Source organism: Poecilia mexicana, unplaced genomic scaffold (genome assembly GCF_051168715.1).
Source record: "Poecilia mexicana isolate PSO_F unplaced genomic scaffold, ASM5116871v1 scaffold_23, whole genome shotgun sequence".
In the NCBI taxonomy this organism is placed as follows: domain Eukaryota; kingdom Metazoa; phylum Chordata; class Actinopteri; order Cyprinodontiformes; family Poeciliidae; genus Poecilia; species Poecilia mexicana.
Genome location: NW_028263392.1, coordinates 13,088,700 through 13,112,040, shown reverse-complemented (window position 1 = coordinate 13,112,040; position 23,341 = coordinate 13,088,700). Strand labels below are relative to the sequence as shown.

Sequence of the window (23,341 nt, the reverse complement as noted above, 5' to 3'; positions counted from 1 at the left end):
GGACAAACTGGTTTTCACTGGTTGGTGTCCAGATGGTTTTATTTACCCGCTTCTATTTCCCTGGAAGATTCTCTGAAGTTTTATCACCTGGGAAATAATTTTCTGCTTCTTTTTTTAATTTTAGAGGAGGCAGGTTTTCTTTGAGGAGAACTTGTTTTTAAAGTAATTACTTATATCAACACAAGGGGGCAGCGGTGACAAGTTATGTTATAAAATACTGTAAGTGAAGAACTGCACACCCAGATGGTAATGAGTTATCTCTGTTTTGAATATTATGTTTATATTCATGTATTTTCATTATTTATTGCTTTGAATTCCAAAAGTTATTTTGTATTTTTTTGATGAATTAAAATATTAAATTTTTTGGTTATTTAATACAGTTTTACTTTGAACTTTTTATTTTTATTTAATAACTACTGTTTTTATAATCATTCTGTTTTGTATAAAGTTTTTTGCTTTTCTTTTCAAAAAATACTTAAAATGTCAAACCAAAATTGTCCAAAAATCTAATTAAAATAGGAAAGACAAGGTGGATTATAAATAACAGTGGTAATAAATGCAGTATTATTTTAAAATGAACACATGCAATTATTCCTTTATTTTTTGATATTTTTCCAGTTTTAACTTTTTTGTTGCTATTTGTGTTTAATTATTGTAGTATTTTCACAATCATGTTATTTTCTAAATAGCAGTTTTTTGGAATGACATTACAACGTAAATGAAGAAGTTCCAAACAAAATTGTCCAAAATTTTACTATTAAAATTGCTATTTTTATGTAATTACTGTAGTTTTTTCACAATCATGTTATTTTCTAAACAGTAAAAAAAAAATTACACTGTAATAAATAAAAAAAATTAAATATAAAATGATCCAATGAAGATAAGAAAAGAGTAGGTGAATTATGCATAAAAGTGGTATTAAATGCATTTTATAAGGTTATCCTTTGTTTAATTTAATTTACTTTTTTTTTTTTTTTACTATTTTTGCTGGTTTAACTTTTTTGGAGCTATTTTTATTTAATTACTGTAGTTTCTTCCAGAATAGAGTTGTTTCTTAACTAGTAAAAAATATTTTTATGACATTTCAGTAAATAAAAAAAGCTTCAAACCAAAATTGCCCAATTAAAATGGGAAAAGATGAGGTGGATCATGAGTAGAGGTGGTAATAAATGAATTTTATAAATATACTCATGAGGTTATTCTTAGTTTTTTTTTTTTTTTTTTTTGTTAAACCATTTCATTTCTAGGTACTTAATTGAGAATAATAAGAAAAACTTTTTTTTTTTCTCTTTTTTATTATAAAATGTTTGCATTTCAGCCGCAGGTCCATTATGAGCGGGTTCGTCGTCCCCCAGCTGTGTGTCCTCGGTTTCTGTCCCACATGAAGGCTCGTCCTGAGGACTTCCACCCTCCTTGTTACCTCAACAACAACCAGCAGCAGCAGCTTCCGCCTGAGGGGAAGATGCAGAGTTTTAACCTTCCTCCTGCCTCACAGACCGACTTTCTTCAGGGTAAGTTGATTAAACCATCTGGCGCTTTTACACCAGCAGTCTCTCACTCCTTTTGTTCTCATCTGAGCAGTCAACACGGAGGCCACCAAGCCGGTCACTGGATCTTAATCCCTCCTTTTGGTTCTAGTTTAAAACTCAAATTAGGCAGGATGTCCCCACAGCGCCGCCCTCCTGGTGGCCCTCTCTCTCTCTCTGTCTCTCTATTGAAATCAGTTTTCTGCTGCTCCTTTCAGATGTGAAGGTATTTTTCACACCTTAGCTCCCCAGTCGAACGCTGCTTTCCTGTGTGAAAATGTGTGTGTGTGTGTGTGCAGCGGAGGGAGGGCGCATTTCTCTGCTCCGAGGTCCAGCACTAATTATTCTGCCATATGGTGGCTGGCTCCCTCACAATCATCCTTGACCCTCCTCCCTAAAGAAACGTGCTGCGCCCAATGCCATGGCTTTGCACTCTGACACATGTCATTCATATGCACATTAGTACACACACCGGTTCACATTTAGCTGTGTGTGTGTGAGCACAACAGATGGGAATGGCAGGGTATTGGAAAAAGGAGTGCAGAAATGTGGCCTTCACCGCATTGAACAAAAGGAGACTGTTTGAATCCCCACAAAAAGTTATGAAGGTTGTGAGGAAATGCATGGAGCTGCATGAATTTAAAGTTAAAGAGTATAAAAATAAAGAGGAATGGGTCAAAATTAATGTCATGTCTTTGCTTCTTCTTTTATTTTTGTGCAAATTGTTGTCCCACCAGGATTTTGTGAACATTTTTGTGGCTTTTTGTAATCAAAATCACATATTTTATGATGCTAAGTTAGAAATATTTGTAAGAATTTTTTGCATATATATTTGCGCCAATGTGACTTTTTATCGATCACCATTTCACAGACTATAACTAGGCATCAAGTAAGATTGAAGCAGCTGTCACTTAAACTCAGTGTTTTGGGCCAATTTTGAGAAAAAAATTGTAGTAAAATCAAAATGTTTTTGTGTGACTTTTATGAAAAACTTTTATGACTTATTGATGTAATTTGGAGTCTAAAGGGCCACATTAAAAGCTATGGCGGGCCAGATTTGGCCCCCGGGCCTTCAGTTTGACACTTGTGATTTAATGTGACAAAGATTTTCTTTATCACAGAATCTCTGGTGGAGGGGAACAACATTTCCACTAATCTTTTTTCTGTTCTGTTTCTAAAAATCTAGAAAACAAAGTTCCCCAAATAATAATAATGATGGCTCCTTTTATGGTTTTTTTATTTTATTTTATTTTATTTTACCAGCTTTTTGGGGAATTACAGGTAAAAATTTACACTATGAGTTGATACAATGCATCTCTCCTCTTGCTGTTAATCTATACTGTGTATCACATGTGTCAAACTCAAGGCCTGGGGTCCAAATCTGGCCCGCCGTAGCTTTTTATGTGGCCCTCTAGACTCCAGTTGCATCAATAAATCCCTCCAGTTTTTCACAATTACACAAAATCAACAAATCCTCACATTTTTTCTTATTTTTACTGCAGTTTTTTCTCAAAATTGACCAAAAACGTTGGGTTTAAGTGACTGCTGCCTCAATCTTACTTGATGTCAATTTATAGTTTGCCAAAAATGTAAATGAAGTCTGGAAGTCTGGAAATGCAACGTTTCCCTAACCCGTGTTCAGAAACGTTGCTTAAAGTTTTAATATCTGCGCTGTCTGCCGCCTTCAGTTCTGATTACTCTGGTGAATATGGAGTTGGGAGAGTGGCAGCTGCTGCAGTGGGGCGAAGTTTTCCCTGCTTTTGTTAGCAGGCCGACCCACTCAGCAGGGAAACAAAATGTGTCCTGCCCAACTGGGGAAAAGTGTGAATGAATAAGGCTGAATATCACAACCAGTGGCTCTCTGCTTTGCTTCTTTGAACTGTTTTTATTTACATATTTTCCCTAAAATGTGTTTAAAGGTAATTCCAACTCTGGTGGAGGACAGAGCAGCGATCAAAGTGTTGATTTGATCAAGAGAAGACAATACGTTGCTGTTCTTCCTCGTCTCCAGATCCCTCCAACTCCACCTGTATCTCCATCTAGCTTTGGTCCGACTCCTCTCCAACCAGACTCGCCGCACCTCGACCCCAAAACACCAGAAAGCAACTCCAGCATTATTCCAACTCCTGAAATACATCCATCTCCTGCTCCTCCTCAGCTTGAAGAAAACGTTGTTCCTGAAAGGGAAACTGTGTTTGAGTCAGATCCACAGGAGCCGGACTGTGATCTTAGCCTGAAGCCTTCCGGATCGTCATGGTTACCATCGCCTACATCGCTCTCGTTAGAGTCTCTTTCGCATTTAAGTCGTCCATCTTCCAGTTTGTTCAGTCGGAGCACCAACCTCGCCAGTGGCAGGAGCAGCATCCTGAGCGATCGCACTGCTGGTAAACCTTCACAGGCGATCAGTATGCTAATGCTAATGCTAATTTTGGATTCTGATTTATCCATAATGGGTATTTTGAATGATAGTATCATTCTGTTTTATGTAGTTTACCATAAAACATGTAGTTTTATGTAGCTAATGCTAATGCTCATTTTGGGCTCAGATGAATGATAGTATCGTCATTTATTTATGTAGTTTATAAAAAAAAAAACCTACATAAATAAAAGAGCTAAATGAGCATTAGCATTTTAAGTCATCCATCTTCCAGTTTGTTCAGTTGGAGTCTATCAGTATGCTAATGCTAATGCTCATTGTGGAGTCTGATACATCCATGCCTGGTCGTTTTGAGTGATAGTATCTTCATGTTTTATATAGTTTTACAAAATCTACATAAAGTTTTTGTAAATTTATGTGCAACTACATAAAACACTGGGTTTTATGTAGTTTTAAAATATGTAGTTGCATTAGCATTAGTATGCTAATGCTAATGCTGTTTTGGCATTCTGATAAGTCCATGCCAGGTTATTTTGAGTGATTAATTTACTTATAACATGGGGAAAATGTATTGATGTAAGTGAAATAATCTCCTAATTGAACTAGAACTTTTTTTAAATCAAAATTAAGGAATTATTCACTAAAACAAGCTCGTATATCTTGCTGAAATGTTACTTATAAGTTAGTTTTCTTTCATTTCAAGTGGACTAAGATATTTTGGGAACACTTTATTTTAAGGGGGGTGAATAAGACTGTCATGACACTGTCATGAACATGACATAACGCCTGTTATGAACATGAATAAGCCTTCATGAATATTTATGACTGTTGTCATAAAGTGTCATTTGGTAAATTATGACACTTTTAATACAAAGTTGACATTATTCAAAATGTCTTTGTTATGACAACTTGACATTAACCAAAAAATAATTACTGATATAAATTTGTTATAAAAGTATTACTGATTGCACTTTAAAAATGAGGTATCTTTATGTTATTAAAGATAAAGTTTAAACAGTAATGTTTTCCTGGTTAATGTCAAGTTGTCATAACAAAGACATTTTGAATAATGTCAACTTTGTATTAAAAGTGTCATAATTTACCGAATGACGCTTTATGACAACAGTCATAAATATTCATGAAGGCTTATTCATGTTCATGACAGGTGTTATGTCATGTTTATGACAGTGTCATGTCAGTCTTATTCAACCCCCTTCAAATAAAGTGTTACCGATATTTTCACTAGAAACTAGACAAAAATAAAGTCATAATATTGTCATTATATTATGGGTTTATTTATTTTTAAAAATGTTCGTTGCATGTCCCTAATACTTTACCATTTTGTTCTTTCTCTTAATTTTGAAGTTTGAAAAACTTCTCTTAAACATTTTTCTGCTTGATTTGCAGCAGATTTTCTGGACTCCCGTCCTGAGACGAGTGTCGGTTCCTCCACATCGGATCTTCCTCCAGTGATTCAGTCACCACTGGCCTCTTCCTCTCCAACAGAACCAACCTTTAAACAACCACTGAAGAAAAGCACTTATAGATCTACATCTTCGCTCCCTGAGAAAACATCTGATGAATTTCACCAACCGCGCTCACCTAATCCTGCACCAGTTGCTAAATCTGCATCGGATAAACCTCAAAGCATCAAACAGACGACAGAAGTTACAGAAAACATCGACCAGGAGACATTGAAGGAGGATGTCACCAGTTTATCTCTTGATAAAGAGCTGAATGAACTCAGGTTGGCTCCACGTTCTGGATCAGGACCAAAGCTGAGCCCGTCTCCTCCTCCATCCCGGCTGGATTCACAGCGCTGGCCTGTGCTGCCTCCCATCTCCCCAAAAAGAGGTAAAAAATGAGCTTGAACGTCAAAGCTTGAATCCATAATGAATCCTCTGTAAAAAAAAACAAAAAAAAAAAAAAAAACACTGCTTTTCTTTTTCCGGCATGTCAGGGACAGAAAAGATGAAAAGCTGGTACCATTTGATTTTTTATTGTTGTTTAAAGGCGTGAGGCCCCAACAGTTGAAGTCAGGAGTTTCTCCTGCTCAGCTTTGGTCCCCTGATGCTTTCTCTATTCTCTAATCCCTGAGAGGGAGACGTGTTGCCGACGGTCATAAATCCACACTGACCGCTGCACATCGCTGAGCCGAACCGCCACAATGAAATACCTCGGTGGCTTTCCTGCGGCTGCTAATTTACCGTTGCCAGTGGGGATAAAGGACCGGGCCAGTGACATCTGACTTCTCCGGGAACTTTATGAAAGAAAGCAAACAATGTGGAAATTGTGTGGGGATTTTCTCCTTTCTGTCAGAGACGTCTACTGTTTTCAACTGTAGACTGTGGCTCTGTACTGCAGGGGGGCCGCGCTGCATCGCAGCACGCTGCTCTCTTCACAGCAGACACAGAGCGAGTGTCACCAGTTCATTTATTTCTCTGCAGATGGAGGCAAGTGGAGTTCAGAGAGCTCGCAGCGTGTGAAGCTCAGTTTATTTGCAGTTTAAACATCGGTTTCAACAGCTGCTGCACAAAGGATCAAATTACAGTCATCTGTTTGAAAAATCAGAATTTCAACAGAGTGTTTGGGTGCAAATCATATTGCCATCTGTTTGTCAGTTTTTTATTTGTCCATCCTTTAATGTGTTACTCTTCTATGTTCATCTCAGATCCAGTAGGTTGACTTCACAACACAAACTCAGGTTCACTGTTTTTATTATAACAGAAGAGGAAATCAAGTTGGTGGTTAACATCAGTCCAGCAGCTTCTGCCTCCATACATTAAATAAAATTCAATAAATAACCCTAAACAAACTACAAAGTAATAAATCCCAAGTTTCACAAGTTAGCAGTTCTGAAATTAAACATGGCTAAAATGGACAACATTAATAACAACAGTTAAAACCATACACATAGCAACATTATTCATGAAACACTGTATATGATTAAGTTTGTCCAAAATATAAATTAAGATGTATTTGTAAAGAAAACACAGCTGATTCTAGAACATTCCACGGTTACCGACGGCAACAGATAAAAGGGGGAGGAGCTGTGGGTTCCTATGGTAACTGGTTGCTATGGTAACCAACTGCCAAGAGCAGCTTAACAGAACTTACAACTCCAACATAAATGTCTTAAGAAACAACTTGTTGACTAAGCAAAATAAATTTAAAGAATAAAAGAACGTTTCTCTGATTTTACTTCTCTTTATAGGTTTATCCATCCATCTTCCTTACACCCTTGTCCCTTAGTGGGGTTGGGAGGGTTGCTGTTGCCTATCTCCAGCTAACGTTCCAGGCGAGAGGTGGGCTACACCCTGGACAGGTTGCCAGGCAACACAGAGACAAACAACCATGCATACACACACTCACACCTAGGGGCAATTTGGCCGTTTAACCTGACAGTCATGTTTTTGGACTGTGGGAGGAAACCAGAGTACCCGGAGAAAACCCACGCATGCACAGGGAGAACATGCAAACTCCATGCAGGAAGACCGGGGCCGGGAACCGAACCCAGAACCTTCTTGCTGCAAGGCAACAGCTCTACCAACTGCGCCACTGTGCAGCCCTTATAGGTTTATGTTTGAGTAAAATGAACATTATTTTATTCTATGAACTACTGACAACGTGTGTCTGAAATTCCAAGCAAACATTTTGTATTTATTTGCAGAAAATTAGAAATGATCAAATTAATGAAAAAGATGCAGTGCTTTCAGACCTCAGATAATGCAAAGAAAACAAATTCATACTCATTTAGAAACAACAATACTATTGTTTTAACTCAGGAAGAGTTCAGGAATCAGTATTTGATGAAATAACAATGAGGTTTTCAATGGGCTCTTATTTTTTTCCAGAACTGTATGTCGTTCTTTGCATGCATATGTTTTTCCATCCAACCATCTGTCTGTCAACAAATTAGCTGCTCTTGGCCACACACTCAACTCAACGTTTACACTCACACATGAAAATGGCTGCAAACAGATGCACACTTACACAACCGTACATCTTTGAAAAACAGAATATAGCAAGTTGTATTTGAACGTACAACAAAATTCTTACATTTTCCAGCAGCCATTACAACAACATTTAATTTCCCTTTGTGATCGATTGAATTGAATTGTGTGGCGCATGCAGCTTGGGGCCCAGCTTGGGCTCGGCCGGGGTTGCTAGGTAACAGCCCATTGTGACTAAGCAATCAAACAGGCTGCAAACAGATGTGCAATTATACAACTGTACATCTTTGAAAAGCAGAAGTAGATCCTCCTGCACAACCAAAAAGTGATCAAGTGCTTTCTGGATGCAAAGTTGACAACAAAACACTTGTGGTTGCTAGCTAATAGTCTGTGGTTGCTAGGTAACGGGGAGTGTGTCCTGATTTGTGATGTTACATTCTGGAGGTTTTTGAAATGGCTCATTTTCCAGACAACATAAAACATCTGGGTGTTTTTTTAAGCCTTTGGACTGTTATTGAAACAGTAGAGACTCAAACTGAAGTACAAAAACATGCAAAATTTTGCTTAATAGGTCCCCTATAATAAGAAAATAAAATATTGATTGTGGGGGTTTTTTATGGGTTAGGTGTCCAAGGTAATCAGAATGTATTTTGTTTTATAGAGTCCTTGAAAAGCAACACGTCTTCTGTTGAGTTTTCTCAGAAAGTCTTATCCCGACCCCAAGCTGCCCCGTTTTCAACACCAAATCCAGAGTTTGACTTTCTCCAACAATAAACCAGAGTTCTGTCCTGGCATGGCCCGGCCTCTTCTCTCAGGCCCTTTCAGCCCGGCGAATAGAGGCCTCCAGCCGCACAGAGGAGGCGTTGTCCTTCCAACCAGCCCCCTTAGCCTCCCCGAAAAACTCAGTTCAACCCTCATCGCCTGAGACTGACAGCTCAGTTGACAACAGCAATATGCTTTGAAGTGTCAAGTCAAGTCCTTCCATTGTCTGTCTGAGTGGAGCGGCAAGTAGCTCGAGAGCAACGCCGTTCGCATACTCCACTTCCTGTTGGAGCGCGGTTCGCCTTTCCTTTTAGAAACCGTGTATATATTATCCTTTTGTCCGGAGAAAGCTGTTCTGCATATCTAATGTATGAAAAGCCCCAACAGGTCCTTTTCACTGCAACACAACGCATGCCTCGCAGTGACTGTTTCACCAACTAATCCTCCGATTTCAAAACCAGACAGGCAGAGAACAGCGTGAAATTTTTTCCTTTGAGTCAGGTGTAAAGTTATGAGGCTGATTTTCTTACACAGCCGTTACCATGGGGGTATTTTCATTCTTAAGGAAGAGTTACGCTTCTGACTTTATGGTTGTGTTAAGTAGCTGGTTTTGCCATTCAGTTAGCTTAATTCCTACCTCTCTCTGATTATTATTATTTTTATTTTTATTAAAAGTTTATCAGTTTTCTAAGAAATCTCCTTTTTACAGAATACTTCAAAAACACAAAATCTTACCAGGTATCTTTTGTCTACTTTTTACTGTAAATATCTCAGTACACTTGAAATGACTCAGTGATTCTGCTCTTAGTCTCTCAATTTGTGCTAAATATAATTATATTTTTGTAGCAACTATGAACAAGCGCCGATGAAGGTCATAGAAGTTAATGCTTATACACATAAACTCTTACCAAGAACGTTTGGTCTAGCTTCTTGTGCAAATAACTTAGTTGTAACTTAAAGGCAACTTTTAGCAAGATATTTGAGTTTGTTTTAAGTAACCTATTTCTTGATACTGATTTTTAAAAAGTACAAGATTATTTCACTTAAAACAAAATGTTTTTTCCATGTTATAAGTGAAATATCCTGCCAGTGGAACCTGTACTTTTACATCAATATTAAGGAATTATTTACTGTAATTAAAGGGTTTTAGAACTTTCTGAAAAGTTACTTGTACATTAGTTTTGCCTTCTTTCACTTGAAATAAGATGTTTGCATTAGAAACTAGGCCTAACATACTTGGTAATATAACCTTCTTCATCATGTGTAGCAGAAATTGAGAGAGTAAGAGTTGAGTCACCATTCTTGTCCCACGCTGTGTGTTTGCAGGTTCCTCTGCAGTGTCAGGCTGTTCTGAGATCAGCTGCAGTCAGTCTCAGATGTTTGATGAACTGGAAGTCATCGCTCCACTTTCAGCTTCCTCTTTGTCTCTGGATCGACCATCCGACTCTTCGGACTCGCCTCGCTCACCTGGCTCACCTCTCACAGGTAACGCTCAAGGATTATGAGCTGCAACTAAGAGTTATTTTAAATCATTTTGTATCAGAATCAATCTGTCTTCCTGCAGGATTATTTCACCCTAAATGATCCTGCAAACACAGCGTGAAATAAAGTATCTGAGCCTTTATATATTACAGTCATTTTTCTCTTATGCAGAATTTCCCTTTTCCATGTAAATTTTGACTTTCAGCAACTGGCAGATGTTCAGTATTATCGTGTTTTTGACTGCAATAACAGTTTAGAGCGCAAAATGAAAATAAATCATACCAAATTCAAATTCTAAGAGACTTTATTGATCCCAAAGGAAAGGACTGTTTTCATTGTAATATGAGGGATAAAACCGCAGCTTATTTTGACGCTTGGACTGTTTTTGTTTTCTGGCAATGAAAACGTTAAAATGTGTGACAGAGAGCAGCTGTTTGGGGAATTCAGCCATTATATTTTTTTATTTATATGAATAAAGATGGCAAGAGAGGATAACATTTATGCAAGACAATTGAATAAGCTATAAACTTATTGTTTTTACTTTACTTTAAAATATGATAAATGAAAGATGCTACTCGAACTGTGGACTTAGTTCAAAATATTGGTGAACTATGAACATGAATGAATTGATTTAAACCTGGTTGAACTAGTTCTTGTTACTGTTCAAGTGGCACAAAATGTAATTCATGTAATTCACAAAACTGCAATGGAAACAGTTTTTTTTGCATCACAAGAGTCATGTGATCAACAACCAGATGCTATTACTGCTGGAAAAGACTTAGAAAACGACAGGAAGTGGTTGGAGGATGATGTTTTTAATCACTTATTACATGATCAAACTTATTAAGATATGATTTTAATTGCATTTCTTTATCAAATGTCATAAAATTGTGTTTATTTGACATTAGCGGAATATCAAAAATGTTTTTTACTGCTAGTTCTGATGGGTTTGTTGTCTTATTATTATGTAACACATTTTTGAAACTGAGTCGGTTCTAGTCACGCCTACATTTTCTAATCTCTTCTTCTTTTGTAGCTGCATTTCCTGTGAAAATGTGCCCTAAAATTTGTCAGTATTACGCTAATGTCGAAAATAAAACACAATTTTGCAGTTCCTGTGTTTCCATTAAATAAGAAACACAGTTAAAGTCACATGTGAGTGAATTTGTTCACACGCCTCTCCATCATCCTCCAACTGCTTCCTGTTGTCTTCTTTGTAGTTTGTGCCAGTAGTAACATCTGGTTTTGATTATGTGACTTGTGTAATGCAAAAAAAATGATTTACATTAGTTTTTTAAAACCACTGCATCCTGGCACAAAAATATCTTACCAAAGAAACTTGTTTTTTTTTTGTTGTTTTTTTTTAAGTTGGCGTGTTCCCATTGATTATATTTATATTAGTTTTATGGTCACTGGAAAGATAGATGCCTTCACTCGATCATTTTCTATGCAGCACATCTTCTACATGAACAATTGTTTTGTGAGATAAATTAATTTTGATACAGCCACTAGCACCGAAACTTTTTATCAAAAACAAGACCTTTTTAAAAATTGCCGCGTTTCCATTAAGCGAATTTCTTTTCGAAACGTTAAACTGCGTAACCATGTGGTGAGTGGAAACGCAGCGAATGTCTTCAGAGGCAGAGATGGGTTTATCTGACGTCTCACTCTGTCGGCTCGTTTTATCGGCCCAACAAAGGCAGCGCTGACGTGACGTGTGTGTGTTTCCGCCTGTGTGTGTCCTGGAGGAGCTTCTCTCAGCTGCAGAGAAAGATATCAGCCAGTGAAGACTTCCTCCACCTCCCTCAGAGCCTGCTAATCCCTGACAAGGTGTTTAACCTGACCCGAACCGCCGTACGACCCCACAGACCTTTGACCCCGGAGGATGTGGAGTGATAAGGATCTGCTCTGGGTTTTGGCCAGAAGCTCTTCTAAATGCCAGTTAATGCTCAGATTTTTGTCACGCTGATGGGAAGCGCAGCTTAAATCTGTAAAGGATGTGGTGGATTCTATACTATCAGAGCTGAAAATGTTAAAAATATTTAGTTTGGTGGGGAAAAACAGAGTTCTTCCTGCATATAAACAATTAACAGATTAACACATCAGATCTGTCAACATTTTGAATAATATGCGACTTCTGTTTTGCCATCTACATTAGTTTTATTTCTTATACTTTTTATAAGAATTGTGTTGTAGTTTCCTTTGTGTAGTTAAGTCATTTGAACCTTGTTTTATTTCTATAAACTTTGTTTTTATCAAGATAAATTACTCATTGTCCAGGGCTAACAAATGAAAAATAGTTATTTTACTAATTCTGATACGTTAAAAATAATAATTAATGTGCATTTTCCATCCACACCAAATGAATTAGTACATTTTAATTTCAAAGGCTGTTAAAAACAAGGTGCTTTAATGTTGTGTGTTTTAGCTCTATACCTGAATAATTTTAGGTCTTTTGTAAAAACTTATGTGTAGTTTATTTAAGTTTTATTTGATTAACTAATAAAAATATTGCACATTTCTAAAATGGTAGAAAAATGACACATTATAATACTTCTAATTAAAATTTTGCATATAATTAACTCTAATTACCGCTTTTGTCACGATTCCTCTGATTAAAAATAAACTAAGTCGCCTTCACTTGTGTGTAAATCTCAGTTTAGATCCAACTTTTCTGTTCAAAAACATTAGAAAGCAAAAAGTATTGCGATAAAAAAGAATCAGAAAGCAAGTTTTTTTTTATGAACGTCTTCCTGGATAAGCTCCTCCTACTTCCACCACATGACCAATCACAACTCAGGAAGTCATCCAATGTTTTTGAAAAATAAAAACTGCAATGTCAATCTGCAAGAAGCATGTAATTCTCCAATTCTCAGAAAGTAGTGGTTGACAAATTCTCATTCCACAAATTGGACTGTTTTCCATCCACCCCTGGTCCAATAACGCCCTGGGCAACCACCCACAGAGCGCTCACTGGAAAAATGCCACTGAAAGTTTTGAAAGAAAACCAAAAGAAATCCTGCTTAAAGTTTGAGAGGCTGAAGATGACCTGGTGATGGAAGCATCATGCTGTGGGTATGACATTTTGAAAGTCATACCCATACCCAAAAGCTGTTTTGATTTGATGGGAATATGGATGGAGCGAAATCCAGCTAAATCCTAAACCACCAGATATTTGATGGAATGGTTTAAGTCAAACTACATTATTGTGTGAGAACGGCCTAGTCAAAGTCCAGACATAATGAACCATCATTGGTTCAGGTGTGTTGAACCAAAGGAGCTGAAAATATTTGCACTCCACACATTTCAGAATTCTGAAACACGTTTTCTCCATTTTAAATAGATGTAAGTAACATACCTGGGTTGTACATTGAAAAAACTGAAGTTTGTTTCTGTTAAATTAAAAAATAAACATATCAATAAAAAGGTAGAGAAAATTCTGCCGATTTCCAAAGAAAAGTTTGTAAATGAGGAATTATTTATATCTTTTTAGAAGTAATTTATTAAGAAAGAAGGACGAGTCTCTGTGGGTGGCAGCAGGTATACGCGTTACTCGAACTGAGGATTAGTTATTGATCAGCCAAAGTGTTGGTTAATTGTTTTCCACTCTGGAGCGTTAAAACCTGGCCTAACTGAAAGTGTGTCGCGCCTCATTGTGTTACCGCCGGCGTTATCCCTGGGATTTCCTCCCAACGACTGCAGCTCCTCTTCCTCACCTGAAGGATTACTTTACAGGTCTGACTTTCCAACTGAAAACACACAGCCAATCAACAAGTGTGTGTGTGTGTGTGTGTGTGTGAGAGAGTCCTGAGTCGGGACAAACTGAACTTTCCTCCGTTTGATGTTCTTGGATGTTACTGGAAGGTGTGTGTGTGTGTGTGTGTGTGTGTGTGTGTGTGTGTGTGTGTGTGTGTGTGCGTGTGCGCGCGTGTGTGTGTGTGTGTGTGTGTGTACTTTCTGTGAAATCCCCTCAGATTGCCGCTCCCCACCCAGCATGGACCTGGGATTTGCATGGACCGGGAGCCACAGTGTCACTGATCCGCTTTTAATTGGGTGTGACGGAGAGAACTTTGGAGCCTCGGGGGGGCAGAGGGGTAGATAAGGGAGGTAGAGGGGTAGATAAGGGAGGTAAAGGGGTAAATAAGAGGGGTAGAGGGGTAGTTTATCAGTTCTGTTGGATTTTACACAAATTTTATGATTTAGATGAAGTTATTTAGTTTTTTTCTTGATTTTTAAGGTGGGATTATGTGGAGTATTTATGAGCAGGCAGTAGCTTACGCCTGGAAAGACCTGTCAGTTCATCCATGCATCCATTAATCCATCTGTACATCCATCCATCCATCTGTACATCCATCCATCCATCTGTACATCCATCCGTCATCCATTCATTTTTCACTCTAGCACCATTTCACCCTCCAGATTTCTCTTTAAGTGTAAAAACTTTTCCAACATGTTGAATTCAGTCGTGTAGAAATCTTTGGTAAATTTATTGACCTTCATTTGTTTTCCTGTTTATTTTTCCATCATTTTGTGTCTTTAAGTTCCAGTTTCCCGTTTTCTATTTGTGTTTTTGTGTCTAAGTTCCAGTTTCTCGTTTTCTTTTTGTGTTTTTAAGTTCCAGTTTCTCGTTTCCTCCCGTGTAGATTTGTCTCCGGGCCTGGCGGCACTCACTGTGGGCTGCGACTCTGGGAATCTGGGCTCCTTATCCCGGGTCCAGCTGCTGCTGCTGGACCGGCCGGTACCACACACCGACCTGGACAAGGGATTCTCCCCGGTCCAGGAATGGTCTCACCTGACGTCACCGTACGAACTCCCAGAATGCATCTCACCAGGTAAAAACTGCCAGAATATTCTGAAAAAAAACAAAACAAAAAAAAAACCAGAATTTAATTCTACAGTAAATCTGGAATCTGAGCTCAGTTAAAACATAATGTCCTCATCCCAGACTTATTCCTTTCTGACAGTTTGAAAGAGATCGTTTGATAAGCAGAAACCGTCACTGACATACCTGGAAGCCGTCAGACAGGTGTGTCTGTGTTTGTGTCTAAGAGCATTTTGAGAAAACACAACTGACCTCCAGAGAAGGGGAAAAACGAAACGTCGCGTTCTCTTTGAGACGAGGCGACGTCTTTATGACGCAGAGCGGCCTTTTCTTTTAACGACCGATCTGCCGCTGCGAGCTTTAACTGCTCCTGTCCCGAAGGTGTGGCCGCTCAGGTTCACTGGGACGCCAGCCAAATTATTACAGATCAAACTGCTGCAGTGGAACATTAACTGGGGAAGTCCGACTCAGACAGCAGGAGGCGATTTAAACCAATCACAGCACACATAACGATGGATAAGAGGCGGAGAAGAAGAGCTCAATTATCTCATCGTCTGTCGTTTAGAGGCTGATAAGGCGGCAGGGAGGAGACAAACAGCAGAAGTCTGAAGGTTCACAAGTTTCTCTACATCAAAAATAAATCAGAGGAAATCATTTGGATATTTTCTTTCCTCAAACTCATTTTTGTTTTGGGCCAAATCAAGACTATGACTGCTCTTAAAGGGCCGGTTGTGCTCAATCTATTGATAAAACTTGTTCACTAACTGTTAAAATATCAATTAATTATTCAAATTAAATATCACTTAACATCTTTTCAGTCCCTCCAGGATTTCATGATTCCTTTTGTGATTTTTTTGCAGTAAAATTCAAAGTGTTGCTGGTAATAATTTGGAAATATTTCTGATATTTATGATTGTATAGATCAAGGATTGTAATCTGACACCAGTTGAGGCTGAAGCAACTGTTTAGCACAAGTAAGGAAGTTTTTGACAATTTTTGAGAAAAATCTGCAATAAACTCCCTAATATAATAAACAGATAAAACCTGCATTGATTTGACTGATAACATAATATTTAAGCTCACTTAACATCATAAATCAGTTATTTTGAATTCAATGTTAAAAGATGTTTAATATTATCTGGACATTGATGATCATTTCATTTATAACAAGACATTTTACCATGTTATAATTTAAATAATCTGCCAAAGGAACAAGTATTTAAAAAAAAGTAAACTTTTTGCACATACATCAAAAAATAAACCAGTTTGGTGAATCACTTTCTTTTGCAGAAACCTTTTCTGTAAAATATTTAGGAGAATAAAAGAGCTGTGATAAAAACAGATGAAAAATCAACAAACTAGGTGAGTAAAATGTGTTTTTGTTACTTTGAGGCACAAGCAGGATATTGAATGGTCATTGAATTTTCTTTTCAGCCATCTATGAATATTTGCAGGGAGCCTAAATGTGTCTGAATTCCCTGGAAGCTCATTTTTCCTCTCAGGCTCCAGAACAATGTTTGCAGCTGGCATGCTTCTGCAGACAGGTGCTGCTCTGTTGCTCCTTTTTCTGCCATTATTTGCTCAGAGATTAACAGCCATAATTGGGGGTACTACACGACATTACTCATATCTGAGCACACACACTCCAGTACAAAAGACAAATGTGTGTGTGTGTGCGTGTGTGCGTGTGTGTGTGCGTGTGCGTGTGTGTGTGTGCGTGTGTGTGTGTGTGTGTGTGTGTGTGTGTGTGTGTGTGTGTGTGTGTGTGTGTGTGCGTGTGTGTGTGTGCTGCAAACACACAATCACTTCCTCTGGCTGCAGGTCCTGATGATGATGATTCTCTGGCTGCAGGTCCTGATGATGATGATTTCTCTGCGGTTTTGTCAGGTCATTCAAGGCCTCTCACAGCTGGCAGCGACTCTGAAAGGTGCGACTCTGCAGGGAAACTCCAGGAGAATAAATCGGTGAGCGACTCGGGCTCTTTAAGAGGAACTTTTCTCCTTTTTTTTTTCATCTCTTGCTCCAAAAGCACTCCAGGAAGTTAACTTCTTCATGAAATAACAGCAAAAAATGCATGTCAGACGAGTCAAAGTGTTTAATTGAGATAAACACACCGTTCTGCTTGATCACATGAATCAATTTGATGCTGAAATACTATTTAATCAGTCAAATTAAAGCAATTTTTAACTCTTTACTGATAAATTCCACCAGTCAGTCCAATTTTTCTGCAGAAATTTAAGTAAGATTAACAAATCGCCACACTTTTTTGTTCAAGTTTACAGCAAATTTTCCACCAAAATGTTAAAAAACTATTTGGTTTAGGTGATAACTCCACATGCAGGTGGCAGTATTTCTTACTTTGACTCCACTGCTGCTTCAGCCTTGCATGAGATCAAGACTTTGTCCGTTATCAAAATGGCAAGTAACAAAAATCACATGTACCGTCGTACATAAGCGCAAAATATCATAAAGTTTCTTGCTAATATTTGTAAATTAGCCTCATAAATAAGTTCATTGTGAAAAGATGTTTAATGTTATTTAATTTTAAGAAGTACTTATCGAATGCAGACACAGCTATTATTAATTAACAGATTTTATCAACACATTCTGGCCAGTCATGACTATAATGTGGCTCAAAATGAAACTGAGTTTGACTCCCTGCTTCAGGAGAAGCTCCAGCAACAAGGCGGGGAGGGGTCGCTCCCCACGCTGCTGTGGAACGGGTTCAGTTTCTCCACGTGGTTTTCGATTAATCTCCTCTTTATGACAGAGGAGAGAGAGTCTGAACGAGGCTGTAAACCCCAACATGACGGCACAAGGAAGGATTCATGCATTCATAAATCACCTGCAAACTGCAAACGATCCACAGGAATCGGCTCAACGCTCTGAATCAACCTGCTGCCCAAGTGGGAAACAGCACTTTTATAAATTATCGCCATGAAAAAAGCCTTTTCACACTGAGGTAGCTTCAGCCAAGTGCTTTGAAAAACACTTCCTTAAAGTTACGACTTAGAAATGCAGGTCTTTTTTAAAATTATTTTTAAAGTCGGTGTTCAGTCTGTTTAATAAACTCCAACTGAGAGCCATTGTAGATAAAGTACATTTCCACCAAAACACTTTTTCTAGTAAAAATAGCAAACTTTTTGAGTTTCAAAAGCCAAAAATGTGCTAAATGCACTTTGAATTGCCTTGTTGCTGAAAATGTGCTATATAAATAAAATTACCTTACCTAAAAAAAATACTCAAATTTTGAGATTATTCTTGGAAATTTTCTAAAAAAAAAAAAACAAGTGCATGTCTGAGTATGAAAAGTAAAAATTTTCTAGAAAAAATTCAGAAATTTTAGATTATTCTCAGGAATTTTGTAGTTTAAAAAGTTACCAGTTTGCTAGAAAAAAACATAAAATTTTGAGATTAAATGAAGGAAATTTCTATAAATAATTTCTGAGTTTGAAAAATCGAAATTTTTCACCTTTTGAAATTCAGACATGTCCTTTTTTTTAATTTGAGAGTAATCTCAAAATTTATTCTAGAAAATATTTCACTTTTCAAACTCAGACATTTGTTTGTTTTTTTCTACAATATTTAAATTTTTGCTCTATTTACTCCTTTTACTAACATTTTCAGTGCTCATAATAAACGGCCCTTTATTTCCCTTTATGTTTATTTATTAACACTCGTTCCAATGTTGCTCTGGCTGCCATGTCTGTTTTGTCTCGTTCCTGCTCTGGTTATTCAGGCAATACTCCATAAAATGTCTATTTTTGCTATTTAAGAAAGGAATTTGATTATTTATTTAACTCTTTTAACGTATTTCTAATGTTATATATAAGGCTGTAGATTGTGCCATTTTTGTCTGATCAATCATCAAATAATCTTTTTGAAACAGAAATCCCAGCTCAAACCCTGACCGCGCTGCAGAAACGTTTTCCCGGCCTGAACTTGTTGAACATTTCCTCTGTTTTTGGTCAGAACTGGTCTGATGGAGGTTCTGCGTCTCCGTCTTCCTGGATCGTCGACCCGAGTCCGTCGCTGGAAATGCTCCGGTCCTCTGGTTCCTCCCTCCTCTCCAGTAGGTTTCCCGTTTGCTTCAGCCTTAAAACGCGTTCATCACCGTGTCGCCTCAGTGCTGCGGCTGCAGAGCTTAACAACAATACTTAATCAATGCGAGAAGCCATCTTCGCCATTAGCGTTTGATCCGATAAAAGCCCGGTGGGTCCCTGTCAGCCCGGAGCCATTGTCCCCTCGCTGCCAGCGCTGTGTTTGGTGTTCTCTTGCCTCCGGTACACTTAAGCCTGCTAATCCTTGCAAGGGCCAGCTGGCCTGTTGAGTTGGCTGTAGATTCATGAGCGATGGGTCCGAAGCGGCTTTTAAAATATGAACCCTGGAAATCTTTATCTGACCGTTTCCATGTCCTGCTTGTCTTGACTCTAATGATGCGTAGCTTGCTGTATTTCTGCGTCCTTCAGGCTTCAGATGGATGTGTTGGTGTCTGTCTGCAGCTGAGCTGCAGTGATGCAGAAATGCTGCTTAGATGTTTCTTTACGAAGCCAAGGTCGAATTTATTACTAAAATAATAAAAATATATTAGATTTAGAGATGCATGGGTCCAAATATTGTGACAGAGACAGATCTATGCAGTCTAATTCTATGCTTTTTGCTGTATTATTTATTTTACATTATATTTTTTATTGCAGTTTCTGAACCATTTGAAAGAAGGTTTGTTTCACCAGTTTCTTAAACTATACAAACCTGAAAAAAGAGACTAAAGGAGCTTCTGAGCGGTGACCTTTTAGAGGTCAAAGGCATGGTCACCCTCTGGAGGAGGAGGGGTCACCATCAGGGCATGGAGAGGTCAATGTGGTGGTCATGCTGCTGCTAAACGACCCCCAGGCTCGTCTTTGTATGGAAAGGTGAGGTTTGTAATGCAGAGTCAAAAATGCTTAATTACTACTGGATTTTAGTCTAACAAATTTAGCTGGACAATAAATGTTTTCACACCTGATAGTCCAATAGATTCAATTTGATTAAGGACCGAAACTGCAACGTTTGTTACGTTTTCATCGGATTGGTTCTCTTTCTCACTGCATTGTGAACCAAACTAATTGAAAAACTTTTTCCCCTCCTCACCTGTGGAGGCGCTGCGCCAGGAACCACTGAAAGAAACGACTCAGAACAAAACATGAACGCAGATTCCTTCATTACAAAATGTGAGCAGAAATGGAGTAACGTCAGATTTTAGCGGTTGTAGGATTTCTCTTTTGTCTTTGGCAAAAGATAAGGAGATACTTCTCATTTCTTTCATTTGTTTTGGTTTTATTTACCCAGAATGCCTTGCACTTTAGTCCACTTCCTGATTTTGGAGCAGTCTCTGATTGCATTGGCTTTTGAGCCGCACCAAACCGAGGTTTGTAGTTGAGCCAGAGTTCATTTTTTTAGAGTTTGATTGTACATTCAAATCAAACCTTTAGAAAAACAAACTGCGGTTTGATTGAAGAGGACCGCAGTTCTCTGCGGTCCTCTGACATAGGCATGTCTTACAAGTTAAAATAAAAAATATTATTGTGTATCCATCTTTAGAGGTTTAAAGCACTCTTAAATGAAGCATTCACACGTGTGAATCCATGTCAGGTCGGATGTTTCACTGCAGTACATGTGATCCATCAGGTCACCGTTGTTTGTCTGTTGAAAGGTCCATAAAGGTTTCAGGGAGAGTTGTCATGAGTCCATAAAAAAACAACAAAAAAAATCAAACCTGATTGAATCAAACTTCAATCAGGTTTGATTGAAGTGGAAAAAACTTCAATCAAACCTGAAGTTTTTTCCACCCTTTATTTTCCTTCACCTGCACTTTAACAGCCAAAAAATGTGTCAAATTTCACTTTCTTCCACACTTTCCAGACTCTTGATGAAAAACTCAAAAGTTTTTTTGAGAAAACTTCTTCTTTCTTGTTTGTCGTTAGCATGAGTCGCCCATTTCTTCTGATCGATTGAGTTTCTCCCACCAGAACCGCTTTGCTCATCAGCCATTCATAGCTAGATTAATCCCTCCCCTCATATTTGTAACACTGTTGTTAGCCCTCAGTCACTCGGTTTAGCATTCAGCTGCGTAGCTAAGGTGTTAGCGTCTGAATGAACGTAGCGATAATCTGAAATGACCCTGCTAAAAGACAGAGATGATTCTTGCAGAGATTAGCCATGTAGCGAGCAAAGATCGTTTCCCCGAGCGGACCACACACTGACAGCGTGTCTCTATTGTCTCCAGTTCACCGCTGCTTCGGATTCGAAGGCTATTGTCTCGGAAATCCTCCAACATTTCCCCAAAAACCCCCGGACTCGAGGCCTTTGATTGGCACTTGTCAGGGCTGATAGAGAGGGTGGTATGTTGGAGAAAGGCGTCAATGAAGAAGGCCTGAAAGGAAAATCCGCTACCCATGAATAATAACTTGCAGGATTTTGTCTTTTACTCCTCCTTCCTCCTGTTCTGCCATTAAAGCCGATTGTCTCGCTGATGCTCATCCTTTTCTCAAACACGCAAAGAAAACGATACAAGTCCAGCCGCTTTGCCGCTGCCTGGTGCGCTGGATGTTAAAGGGTGTGGGTGTTTTTGGGTTTTTTTGTCCCTGATGGCCTTTCTGAGATCAGCGAGGGGATTTGACTCGGCCACTTGCAGCCAAATCCAGATATCTGCTGTGCTCAGATGCTGTGGTTGGTATGGCAACCTGCTTGCTGTGGTTTTAGATGAGCTCTTGTTTCCAGCTTGACCCGACGGCAATCACTGCTGTGCATTCATGGATTAGGCCGTGTTGGAGGTTTGGATATAGGAGGGCTTTGAAGGAACGGTTTCAAATCCTGAATAATTTCAGTCAGAGCTGAAATCAGCGGTAAACATCGACCTGCTTCATTTGAATATCCTCCAGATCCTCGCTCTGAGAAACTGATGCTGCTTTTGTTTTACTCATTTTTAACAGACATTGAATAAAACAAAGTTTTGATTGCATAATCTCACACAAATTATGTAATGAAAATGGTTTTTTAAAAAAAACAATACTCCTTTTGCTAACGTACAAAGGAGTATTAAGACCATACTGAGAAAAAAATTAAAAAGTATAATGAGAATAAAATCATAATACAAGAACAAATTTAAGTTAAAGTTGAAATATTTCAAGAAGTCCTAATTTGACTTAATTCTTGTAATATTATGACAAGAATATTCTTGTAAAAATAATAATTCTAAAATATTTTTATAAAATATAAAATATTTTATAATAATTTTCTTCTAATATATCTCAATGATATCCCACTGAAATTAGAAACCCCTCATCGTTAAAAAGTCTTCAATTAATGTATCTAAAATTAAGGTCTTAAAATGTCTTAAATTCATTAGAAAATATGCAAGTTTGCCTTAAATATGTTGATCACAGGTCTTAAATTTTGTCGTGGCAGTACTATTTAATCTCGTAACTTCTTTTTTTTAATATTTATTTATGATTTTTTTTGTAGTTTGGCACATCAGGCTCACAAAAAAATACAAAACAGCACAATTATAGTCGTCAGTTTGAAACATCAGCTATCCTAAACAGAAATAAGAACAAACAACAAAACAAAACAGAAATAAAAATAACAGTCTGTAATTGTTTTCAGGGACTTAAAGTATTTAATAAAAGGCTTCCATACCTGACAAAACTTGTAAATTTGCTGTAGTTTATTTTCCTCATGGGACTTTTCAGTCAGGCTACCGCTAACTAGCTGCTAATAAGCTATCTCTAACTTTTTTGCTAACTGTGAATTATCACCAGTTGTCTTTGCCTCTGGCTCATTTCTCTTGCCATTATGTATGACAAATATGCCAAAGGTTGGCACTACTATATAAAATACTTTCTTTTTCAATTTTCTGTCATGATACAGGTCTTAAATTTCATTCATAATGGTCTTTAAAAGGTCTTAAAACCCTGAGGTTTTAAATCTTGAAGTAAGATTTGGAAGCATATCATAAATAAACAAAGAAAATCAGATAAAAATGTGCAAGTGAGCTATTAGCTTTTAGCATTGTTGCAGAGAATGAAAATTATCAGAAAGAAATGCTTGAAAAATATCAGTCTTTGTGCAACGACTCTACCAAAAGACAAGTTTCACTTTTTTTGACTTTCAAAAGTTCAAATCTATTGAGATGCACCTGTACATAACAGTCCTAAGGAAAGTTTTGGGTTTTTGAAAATGAATATCCTCACATGTCATTCATCATGATGTCAGAAAGACATTTTTTGTTGCATGGGAGAAGGAATGATGAATTTTACTTTGTGAAGATGAATAAATTCTCCTTCCTGCCGTCCGTTCTGGTGTCACCGGCGCTGCGGCAGGACATGGAGGCGTGTGATTGTGTGCAGCCTGGTGGAAGACGTCCTGTCAAATGAGACAT

General features: G+C 37.9%; 1 protein-coding gene across 1 annotated transcript in view; it reads left to right on the top strand.

Annotated features, from left to right (window-relative positions):
• The window catches only part of LOC106925436 (uncharacterized), a 54,301-nt gene that overhangs the window by 11,199 nt on the left and 19,761 nt on the right, over positions 1 to 23,341 (top strand). The window contains 7 exon segments of the mRNA XM_088003404.1: positions 1,325 to 1,511; positions 3,446 to 3,910; positions 5,311 to 5,757; positions 9,945 to 10,103; positions 14,744 to 14,932; positions 16,810 to 16,886; positions 18,895 to 19,005. Coding sequence (XP_087859530.1) covers positions 1,325 to 1,511; positions 3,446 to 3,910; positions 5,311 to 5,757; positions 9,945 to 10,103; positions 14,744 to 14,932; positions 16,810 to 16,886; positions 18,895 to 19,005 — 1,635 coding nt within the window.